Raw genomic sequence first — 11,621 nt, 5'->3', positions numbered from 1 at the left:
AAGTGAGAAAGGCAGGGAGAGTTAGAATCACAACTAGGATGGTGACTTTAGGGACAACAAAGGTGTATTATGATTGAATGGTTAAGAGGACTAGAAATACAAGAATTTTGTACTTTATTCATCTCGATTAATGGATCATTAAAGAGATATAATGTATGAGAATCGAAGGATGGATTGTTAAAACAGATGCTGAACATTCAAATATAACACCACTGTAGTGTTGCACATTCAAATCCATCATCAATGTGGTGTTAACTTTCAAATTCAACTGTTGAAATTTAAAACTCAATACCACTTTGGTGCTGAACTTTCAAATCCAACACCACTTGGGTTCTGAACTTTCAAATTCACTACCATAGCATTTTGATTTCAACATTTGGAGTGCTGTGAAAACGTAATTATCAGACTCCAATTTGAAGACATATTTGCTCTACAGCTTAGAAGGTCATGCAGTTATGTCTTTAGGGCATGGTGACACTCAGTTTCAAGCTAGAAACTAATGCACTTAGATTAGATCCCATCAGAGATGGCTAGCTAGAACTATTAATTAATTTTAATTGAAACTTATTGATGGACCCAAAAGTACAAAAACTATAAAACTAGGGCATGGAAAGGAATAGGAGAGTATAGGGAAGGTAGTGTTGTTATGCAAGAGTGATTATTAGACTCTAAGATGAAGATATGACTTTATGTCAAGGTTGATTTTTTGAAAACAAATGGTCTAAAGCTTAGAAGGTCATGAGTCGGTAGCTTTAGAGCATGGCGACACTCATTGTCAAGCCAGGAACTTAAAACACATAGATTGGGTTCAATCAGATATGGCTAGAACCATCTATATATTTTAGCCAAAACTTATTGATGAATCCAGATAATGGACCCTGATGTACATAAATTTTGAAATTAGGGTATGGAGAGGAATAAGGATGTGTAGGGGAAGTAGTGTTGTTATGTGATCCTGTCCGGAATATGAGTCAGATGAAGGTCAGATGAGCTGTTGCTGGCGTTGACGGAGAAGCGACTAGGACACCCTTCTCGTATATACCCACAAAAACGGCCCCCCACGTGGTGCTGACGGACAATGATAGCTGAGGTGGCGGTACTTGAACTCTGCGCACACTTAGCCAACCACACAGAATATTAGAGGCCAGAAATCAAGGAAAAAGTCTCCAGAGTAGGCCCTTCAACACTCAAGTCAAGTACTTTTTCCCCAAAAAAAATAATGTACGAAGGAGAAAGAAAAGTAGAAGATAAGTGTGAATGTGCGAGAGAGCATACCTGCTCAAGGGAAAGGACCTCCCTTTTTATATAACAGTGTGTACCTCTGGAGCCTAACTGATGTTAGGGAATGTCGGGTGTCAAGACCTGTCTGGTGATGGAGGATGCGTGACACCCTCTTGTGGACTGGAAGAAGGTTCTGTTCGCAGATGACCGCAAACCATTGAAATATTCTCTAGCATACAGTAGTTCTTCTCTGACAAGTGATTACGATTCTCTGACCTTGTTGTCGTGTAACACCTTCTGTCCCACTCGAGTATGAATAGGGCAGCTCGGGATGATCTATTAGGTATAGCACTTGGACTAAGTCTTGAAGGGCAGGGAGAGCTGTGGTGAAATTGCTCAAGAGCTGACTGAGAGTTGACCTATTGAAAGGATCAGGCATGGATATAACCGAGCTGTGAAAATCCAACCAGTTGGAGTAGGTCAGGTATCATCCCGATTGCGCATCCTGATTCAGATATAGGATCCTGATCTGTAAGCACCCGACCGGGCATCCTACGTCTGACGATATCAAACTGTCCTACCTCTTCTTTCCCTAGCTGTTGACCACCACGCCCTCCTGACTGTTGACAGTCACGCCCTCCTGACTGTTGACAGTTACGCCCTCCTGACTGTTGACTGTCACATCCCCTTGACTTCTAACTGCCACGTCTCCTTGACTTTTGACTGTCATATCCTCTTAACTTCTGACTGTCACATCTCCTTAACTCCCAACGACCATGTCGTACCTTTATGCACCGTATCATTATGCAAGAGTGATTATCAAGTTTTAACATGAGTGTATGATTTTATGCCAATTGACACAAACACTCATTTTCTTAAAACAAGTGGCATATAGTCTAGAAGGTCGTGAGATTGTCGCTTTAGGGTATGGTGACATTCAATGTCAAGCCAAGAACCTAATGCATTTGGATTGAGTCCAATCAAAGATCACTAGAGACTAAAACTCATCGATGGACCTAGAAGTATAGAAATTCTAAAACTAGGATAGAAGAGAAAGAGCGAAGTTTAGGAAAGATAGTGTATTAGTGTTGTTGTGCAAGAGTGGTTATCAAGCTCCAAAATAAGGATATAATTTTGTGTTAATTGACACAAAGGTTGATTTAAAAAAAAAAAACATATGCTCTACAACTTAGTAAGTCAAGAGGATGTGACTTTAGGACATGGAAACAATCAGTGTCAAGTCAGAAATCTAATGCATTTGGATTTAGAGAAATCAACATCGTGGAGTTGGTTTAAGCACGAAGCTGCAGGTGACGTTTGAATGACTTCACAAACCCAAACTCAGCCCTTCGTGAAAATATCTTATTGTATTATACCCACAACTAGCACAGCACTATTTATTAGTTGGCCACTTAATTAGTACATCAAGAAGTAGCTAAAGTTTAGTTAACCGCAGCCTTAATTATTCTATCGCCACCACCTTGTACTTCGGCGGCGGCGCAAGCGCGATCACGTTCGGCGGCCCCGAATAGAACTGCTGAGCTCGCATCCTCTTGCGGACCTTCCGGATGTACTCCTCCGCGAGCTTGTCCACCGCCGCCGGCGGCTCCTCCACCACCAGCTGCCACACGTCCGCCGGCGGGGGCACCGCCACGGGGAAGGTGGGCTTCGTGGGCCCGGGTGCAGCCGCCGCAGCGAGTTCGTTGCGGCCTAGCGCGAAGTGAGACGACGGGATGAAGTTCCCAGCGAGGGAGGCGGAGCTATCGTAGAGGCTGGTGGTGTTCCTGCGCCGGTCGGCCATCTCTTGCCCTGCTCTGTTTCCCCTGTTTTACTTTCCCTGCTTTCGCTATTTATGGAGAAGCAGAGGCATCACTGTTTGCTGATTATTATATAAAATATCATATTTCGCCTCTTGTAATTTAAAATTCGACATTGAAAAAATTGTTGCATCATAATGTTTGCTTTAAGAATAACGTAAGCTGCTGAAGTATGGAAAATGAGATGAAATATTCGAGAGAAATTGAGACAAAAGCACATGCATAGAATTTGAGGGCAGGGAATAAAGCTAAACAATGTGAAATATCTTGTATTTAAAGAGATAATTGTGACTAATTTCATCTGAACCTTCACTTTTTTTTTTATATATTCAAAAGATTATTCCCACTTTAACAATGCTTTGGACGTGGTTGTGATTTTTGTTATAAATATTATAATAAGTGAGGAAGGCATGGAGAATTCGAATCACAGCTAGCATGGTGACTTTAGGGACAACAAGGGTTTATTACGATTGAATGGTCAAGAGGACTAGAAATGCAAGAATTTTGTACCTTACATATCTCGATTGATGGATCATTAAAGAGAGATTGTATGAGAATGGAAGGATGGAGAGTGTTGCTGTAAAAACATAATTATCAAGCTCCAAGTTGAATACATGTTTGCTCTACAACTTAGAAGGTCATGCCGTTGTGGCTTTAGGGCATGGTGACACTTAGTTTCAAGCTAGGAACCTAATGCACTTAGATCGGGTCCCATTAGAGATGACTAGAACCATTGATAAATTTTGATCGAAACTTTTTGATGACCCAGAAGTATAAAAACTCTAAAACTAGGGCATGGAAAGGAATAGGGGAGTGTAGGGAAGATAGTGTTGTTATACAAGAGTGATTATCAAACTCTAAGATGAGGATATGACTTTATGTCAAGGTTGATTTTTTGAAAACAAGTGGTTTCCAGCTTAAGAGGTCATGAGTATGTAGTTTTAGGGCACGGTGACACTTAGTGTCAAGCTAGGAACTTAAAACATATAGATTGGATCTAATCAGAGATGGTTAGAATTATCAATAGATTTTAGCCGAAATTCATTGATGAATTTAGAAATATATAATTCTCAAATTAGGGTATGGAGAGGAATAAGAGAGCGTTGGGAAGGCAGTGTTGTTATGCAAGAGTGATTATTAGATTTAATTGATTTTTTGAAAACAACTGGTCTATAGTTTAGAATGCCATGAGGTTGTCACTTTAGGGTATGGTGACATTCAGTGTCAAGCCAAGAACCTAATGCACTTGGATTGTATTAAATCAGAAATCACTAGGGTCATCAATGAGTTTTAACTTTAGTTAAAACTCATAAAAATATAAAAATTCTGAACCTAGGATAGAAGAGGAAGAGAGGAGTTTAGGAAAGATAGTGTTGTTGTGCAAGAATAGTTATCAAGCTCCAAAATGTGGATATAACTGTGTTAATTAACACAAAGTTGATTTTTAAAAAACATATGCTCTACAACTTACTAAGTCAAGAGGGTGTGACTTTAGGGTATGGTGACATTAGGTCTCAAGTCAAAACCTAATGTATTTGGATTGAGTCCAATCATAAATGATTAGGTCCATTAATAAGTTTTAACTAAAATTCATTAATAGACCTAGAAGTATATAAATTCAGAAACCAGGGCATAGAGACGAAGAGGGGTGCCTAAGGAAGATAATGATAGTGTGAAAGAGTGATTGTGATGCTATAAGATGAAGATATAACTTTGTTTCAATTGACCCAGCCTCTTCATCAAGACTATGGCACATAGCCTGTTCATCAAAACTATGGTGTTGCTTTGGAGAAACTGGCTGTAGTGCTATGTTGAAGAAATAGACACCATTGTAGTTCTGCTTTGAAGAAACCAGCGTCATTAAGGTGCTGGGCTGAAAATATCAACAATACTTGGAGAAATCAAAACAATAGTGTTATTGGGTTAAGAGATATCAACATCAATCTGATGCTGTATTGGATAAATCAGAGAGACCAGTACCTTATCAGTACCACATTGTACCATTGTGGTGCTAGGTTGGAAAGATCAGTACCACAGTGAGGTTGGATTGGAAACATCTGAATAATAGTGTTGTTGGATGGGAGATATTAGTACCAATGAAAAGGATTGTAAATGAACCAAGTATTTACAAATAAGTTGAGTATTCAACTTGATAATAACTTGATTTGATTCTATATGCATAAAGTTAAACTTAGAGTTTACTAAAAACATTATTATGCTTTATTTATCTCGAAGGGTCAAAGATCGAGAGTGGGCGGAAGCCACCTCTTCCCTATCTTCTTTCCCCTTTTTTTTCCCTCTTTCTTTCTTCGAAAAGGAACTTCGCTTCGTAGTCAAATTTCAACTTGTTATCGCCTTGTCAAGTAAGAAAGGGTGGATCCAAATGGTGGAATGCCGATAAACAACTTAACTGTCATCAATAGATTGCTTTGAACACAACTAAACACCATACAAAACTCCAGCAAAGAAGCAAGAGATTGGTAAACCCTAGCAAAGCCCCAAATCCTTAACAGTGCAAAGAAAAAAGTTTCACATCTTTTCTAACTTCTGCCGATAGTTCATCAGTTCTGATGGAGTACCAATTTTGCGTAGATGCCATAGCACTTGGCAGAAATAGAAAGATTGGCAGAAACAGATTGGGAGAAGCAGTGATGCCAAGACAGTGTCGAGAAGAAGAGCCCGCGGAGTGGCCGTTCTATATCTTGGCAGAACTCCACACACCTCAAACAAAAACAAATAGGGTAATCACTTTGTTAAAGACCTTAATAGCATTGACTTAACAACATTAAACTAACAATCTTAAAACATGATTAATCGGCTACGACATTCAAGTATTGAATTCAGTATTGGAAAAGAAACAAAACAAAACAGAATAGTGAACTAGAAAAGTAACCTCTCCATGTGCCAGTAAAGCTGAGGAGAGTGCTCCAGCCAATGGAAGAATCCAAAGCTTCATCGTTCTACTAAACTATAGGAGATTTAAAGATGTTCCAAGGTCCCTTCTTTAACAGTTTCTGAGATGCACTATGTGCACTTTAGCTTTTGCTCCTGCTCCATTGCCCGTCCCTGCAAAAATTATTCGGCATGAGTTGTTGACCACAATAACAAGCAATTTACTCAGTTAAGCAGACATCCATCCTCAAACTTCAAAGCAACCAGCAGTACCCCTTGACATTAAGAGATTCTTCATGACCATTTGCCCGTGAAGGACTGTAGTTCTTCTCAGGGCCAGGACTTCTGAAATGAATAGTGATCGAGGACTGTTAAATAAGACCAAATGAATTTACTGGTACATGACAAATGAGAGCTTATAGGGAATACCTATTATCAAAAGGAGAACCATCTTGTCGATGCACTGGGGATCTACTCCGCGAATAGCTGCGACGAGGAGATCTTCTCCCTCATGGGCTTTGACTTCTGCCAATGGGAAAAAAGCTAAATATATTCCCTCACCATATTGTATGTGTTAGCATCAGAAATGTTCTGCAGTCATATATTTCCTTAGCTAACTTATTATGTGAGAAGGGTAAAGTAAAGATTATTTGATAATTTGGTAATCAATGCAAGAATGTGGGTTTAGCTGACATACCTATTAGCATAAGGAGAATCTCTACGACGTGCTGGTGACCTACTCCTAGGTGAATAGCTGCGACGACGAGGAGATCTTCCCCCTCGCGGGCTTCGACTTCTGCTAAAAAAAAAAGAAAACTCCATACATTTCATACCTTTATGTTAAAGCTTTATACATGTCCGACAGCACATGCTATAGTTTTTACGAAGAGATGCAGATATTGTGCCTTCAAATCATCAGAGCATAAAATCATATTGCAAGATTTCAAATAGTAATTGCAATCAAGGTTAACAAAGTGGTATCATAGGGTAATGTGAAGTACAAAACTATATTCATCTGTTCTACATAGTGACACCTGCAGAAAAGGCTACAGGGTAGGGCTGAAAGTAACAAATAAAATTGAGAGTATGTGAACCATAAATAAAATTGAGAGTAGTTGAACCAAAATATTTGTTGTCACAACTGCAATCTGTCAATGAATCTTCAAACAAAAATAATAATCAATGTCAAACAAGAAAAAACATACCTGCGACCGTAGCTAGGGCTACGGCGATAGCGAGGTGGACTAGGGCTTCTCCGCCTTCCACTTCCTAAACCACCTGATCCAATGCGTAATCTACACTCTCGGGCAAAATGACCAGGTTCACCACATTCATAACAATTCATGTCCCCACCACTACCTTGTCCACGCCTATCACGTCCACCACCTTCACCTTTTGAATTACGAGAAAGCTCCACACGCCACCCATGTTTCCCTATCAAAAAAGCCAGAAAAAATATAATTGATAAACACTGATAAAGACCTAAAAATGACAGCAAATAATCAAAAGAAAAATACAAAATTATAATTGAAACTAAAACTGACAGGCACTTGCCTCTACCATAAAGAGTGAAGATACTAAACAAAGTGCAATTGCAAATATATATTATATGGGTAAACCATTTCTCTAATTGGAAATTTCTACAGTTGAAAAACCTGGACCTAAAAAGTAAAATTTGTGCATAGGAGTGCATCCTTAAAAAATCCTTTACAGAAAATAACTACACAAGTCATAACAAGCTCTTCCCACATAACTCTAACTAGGGATGCAAACGAATCGAGCCGGTTCGCGAGCTTTTCGAGCCAGCTCTAAAAATATTCGATTTATATTTGAAATTATAGAATTTGAGCCGAACTCTTCAATAATTTTTTCAAACCGAATTCGAACCTATAATATTTTGTCTGAATGTTAACGAGCGGCTCGCGAGCCGAATTCGAATCAAATTCTAATTATTTTTATATAATTTAAACTTAAATATATTCAAATTAAGGTTAGAATAATTCGAACAGAATTCAAATTTAAGTCATCTCAAATTATAGTGAATCAAGGCTTGAACAATTCGAATCAAACTCAAGCTCGAATTTTATTTCGAATCGAGCTCGAGCCAAAATTATTTGTATTTTCGAGTTTCGAATTGAGCTTTGAATATCATATATATTTTTCAAGCTCGAACTCAAATATTAATATTTTCATTTATTCGGTTCGATTCGATTCATTTGCACTCCTAACTCTAACCACACTGAAAATATATGTTCTTTGGCGTCACTAATAATATCTCATGCACATATACAAGTGCATAAAAACCAATCCTGTATAATTGCCCACAGAATTGCCAGAGCTGAGCGAATTACATGGAACTTGGGCCTATTAACGAGAAGAATAAGAACTTTCTAAATCTCAATAGTCTATTCTTCTCCCCTTCCTGTTGCTGCAAATGCATGATGCATCATGCATAATGCAACCCGCTCCTACTTGATTCTTATGCATAAGACAGCAGGCTCACTAAAGTAAAATTTCATCATTTGCAACAATGTCCATCCTTGATTTAAGGCGTGAGTAAAACATGTGATGCAGCATGACACAAACAGGGACGTAGCACAGTGCAGCATTGTTAGTGGCAAGGTTTGCAATCTCATTCCAAGACAGGGTTTCGGTCCTCAGCAGAAATGAGATGTACTGGGTGTGTTGTGCCAGGCAACACAACATTTTGAAGAACAATGGTTATGGGGATCCACCGGCAATGAAATGGAGATGTAGATCCAATGTGAGCAGACATTGGAAGGAGGTGATAAGGAAAGCATTAGGAGGATTAAGAAAGGACTCCATGATGTGTGAGAAGTAACAATGATATGATCAAACTGATGCAAAACAAGCTGCAATACCAACTTGGTCAGCAAGCTAGCATTCTACCTCTATTAAATAAAATAAAACAAAATTACTAGATCATGACAGAATTAAGCTCTCAAAAAGTATTTTCAAAATAGCTTTTGTGCCATTCAGACAGAAAGTTAAATAGTGCAGTTTTTGACAATTCAAAAAATGGAAGATAATGTCACGAGAATATGAAAAAGAAAACAAGTATTTAATTCTTGTGCAAATATACTCAGATGTGTTAACAAATTCATCATGTAAAAAAACAAGTTAAAAATGCAAATTTTACCATCTAAATCATGAATGGCATCTAATGCATCTCTTCGATCATCAAATTCAACAAAGCCATAACCAGGTGGCCTTCGAGCAACCCAAACACTGCAATGTTCATACAATAACGTTTGGAATATAACATAAGAGCACATTTTCAGCCAAATAAAAGAGAATAACAGCCCATCCTGTTCACTTTGGGGGCATGTGCAAGGAGAAAAAATCTGACAGTTTCAGATAAATTCTACTACACTAATATCAACAAAATCTGGAGCAATGAGTACATCAAATAAAAACATAGATCAAGGATAAATACGAATAAATTTGAAAGGAAATTATGTGTATAGGCAACAAACACCTATTTTTGATGTAATAAAGGGGAAAAAATGTATGCATTCTTAATAATAGGACAAAGCAATGATTTAATTTCACAGTTCAAAGAAAATGCAAAAGATAACTGAGGCCTAGAACAATGGTTTACTTAACAATTCATGTATCATGCACCAAGTACCAAATTGGATTTCATGCCAACATCTGTCAAATTTGTTTTGTGATTTCACATTGCAATGGAATGTCTAAAACAACATGAACATGATGCAGAATAACTCCAACAACAGGTTGTGTTATTAAATAATTCCATCAATAGGCATACCATAACTTTCAAAAGGTACTGTCAGGCAAAAATAATGGCATTTTGACAGTAGAGTACCTTCGAAGAACACCAAATGTTCGGAATTCATCTTCCAGAACTCTTTCTGTGACTTTTGAGTCCAAATTCCCAACATAAACCCGAGACATTTTGTATCAACAATTGTCAACCTAATTAATAGAGATTTATGAGTGAGGCAGAAATGCTGCTATCCAAATATATAGAGACTCAAATTTCCGAGCATACACATCACCTTAGATTGATATTTCTATTAAATTTAATTATTAAAAAATCAAAACAAGATAACAACAAGGCATGAGTCCATAACTCGAAAATAATGTTAAGTATGAAATAACCAGTAACTATAAATGAGTAATTGGATATTAGATGATCCTGATTGTTAACAAATTGAAAATGGTTAGCGTAGGAGAAGGAGAGTCACGAACAAATATGCAGTTGCCAAATAAAATCCAGATACTCCAGGATAAATTCTTATCTGATTTTTGAAGAACATTCTCAGAATACCTACCCAAATACTAAAGCTAGATGGATTTACTAGAACAAGAAAAATTGAAAACCATAGTCTTTTCAAAATCAAGTAATTATTTTAAGAAGACAGATTCTAGGATATTCTTTCTAAAACTTATGAAAATGCTCATAGTAAAATGCCCAACCCTGAATGAGCCCCAGACAGATATAGTCCAGCTGCAACAACTCTCTAGCATAATTTCTCTAGACGAAGCGGCATCCTCTAAAAGCATATTTATGGTATCTTGCATTGGGAAAAGCAACTGCCTCTAAGATCACATCTAGGTGCAAGTTAAATAGTTCCAAAAAATATCACAGCCTTGCTATGATTCGCTCAAAAAATAACTCTTTGACATCACAATCCATCCTTTGTATATAAATGCAGGTTCTTCCACTCACGAAAATAGAAGTATCCAATGAAAAAACAAAAGAACAAGCACAAAGTGAAATAAGGACCCATAGAATTATACGTCATCAGTTTATCGATTACTCCACCATAACAATTGTATAATCAGTACCCAGAAAAGTCACTCTTTTGAAACGTCAGTTAATCAAACGTTCTGTTAAATCTCATAAAACAAACGCCAGACGTTATGTTGGTGAAACCAGTTCGAATCAAACATTAACCTTCAATAAACTTAAAGCACATTTCCAGACCCAAAAATACACACAAAAAAATGGCGAACCCTAAAGAGAGCACGACGAACAGCGACTTCAATTTCCAGGCCAACGAAAAGAGAGGGAGCAAAAAAAAAACGCCTTGAGAAGGGGAGAGGAAAAGGAAAGGAGATGAAGACCTAAACAACCAAAACGAACTTACCTCGTCCGGCGTCAAAATCGCCGTTAGAATGTTCCCGACTGTTGCAGACGCAATGGGGTTTAGGGTTTTGGTCGACCTACGGAAGCGTTCGCTAACGTAAGCAATCGTTCGAAAAAACAAATGTGGAACCGTAGCGGCTCCCCAGAGTCGGTCCCACGGATATAGAGGGAGGTAAATACAGATATATAAGTGGAAAGTGCATACGTGTAATCTGAAACGGACCACGTACTGGACCTCTAATAAGTAGGCCTCCGGCCTAGTTTATGGTGGCAAAAAAGTGAATACTCTAACGTCCCTGTCAATCCGTCACAGGACCAATACGGAGGAGATAAATCACAGACGACTACTAGCCTTTGGAATAATGACTAGCACATAAGGGAGGCATTTACCTCGGCTTTACCGAGATTCGAACCCCATATTTCATGACGACAACACCTCATGTACTAACCACTAGATCCATACAAAGGGACCCTCCGGCCTAGTTTATGTTTATATATTTGGTTGTAAAAGCATGTATTTAAATATTAATATTAACAAAATTATAATAATTTAA

The 11,621-nt window shown here is 38.1% G+C and overlaps 1 protein-coding gene across 5 annotated transcripts; it reads right to left on the bottom strand.

The window, feature by feature from the left end:
• Positions 1–2,569: 2,569 nt before the first annotated feature.
• On the bottom strand, positions 2,570–11,161 carry LOC122047207 (serine/arginine-rich splicing factor RSZ21A-like). 5 transcript variants are annotated; one of them, XM_042608329.1, is made up of 10 exons: positions 11,069–11,161; positions 9,781–9,890; positions 9,091–9,179; positions 7,136–7,364; positions 6,628–6,729; positions 6,360–6,455; positions 6,204–6,275; positions 5,932–6,104; positions 5,019–5,095; positions 2,570–4,911 (listed from the first exon to the last, which is right to left on the bottom strand). In XM_042608329.1, exons 2-6 carry the CDS (start codon positions 9,867–9,869, stop codon positions 6,440–6,442), a joined length of 525 nt encoding a protein of 174 aa, XP_042464263.1. In that variant the 5' UTR covers positions 9,870–9,890; positions 11,069–11,161; the 3' UTR covers positions 2,570–4,911; positions 5,019–5,095; positions 5,932–6,104; positions 6,204–6,275; positions 6,360–6,439. The 5 variants fall into 5 exon arrangements, with proteins under 5 accessions (XP_042464263.1, XP_042464261.1, XP_042464260.1 ...); XM_042608327.1 differs by lacking the exons at positions 2,570–4,911; positions 5,019–5,095 and adding an exon at positions 5,439–5,759; XM_042608326.1 differs by lacking the exons at positions 2,570–4,911; positions 5,019–5,095 and having other exon boundaries at positions 5,439–6,104.
• Between the last annotated feature and the right edge of the window lie 460 nt (positions 11,162–11,621).

This window comes from Zingiber officinale, chromosome 2B, assembly GCF_018446385.1.
Source record: "Zingiber officinale cultivar Zhangliang chromosome 2B, Zo_v1.1, whole genome shotgun sequence".
NCBI classification, from domain to species: Eukaryota; Viridiplantae; Streptophyta; class Magnoliopsida; order Zingiberales; family Zingiberaceae; genus Zingiber; species Zingiber officinale.
This window is presented reverse-complemented; position numbering and strand designations above follow the sequence as displayed.

Coding starts and splice junctions, on each gene's coding strand:
- LOC122047207 (XM_042608329.1), bottom strand. CDS start 9,869: ATGTCTCGGGTTTATGTTGGGAATTTGGACTCAAAAGTCACAGAAAGA. Junction 9,180..9,780: donor ACATTTGGTGTTCTTCGAAG/GTACTCTACTGT, acceptor TGAACATTGCAG/TGTTTGGGTTGCTCGAAGGC. Junction 7,365..9,090: donor TGCCATTCATGATTTAGATG/GTAAAATTTGCA, acceptor CTTTTTTGATAG/GGAAACATGGGTGGCGTGTG.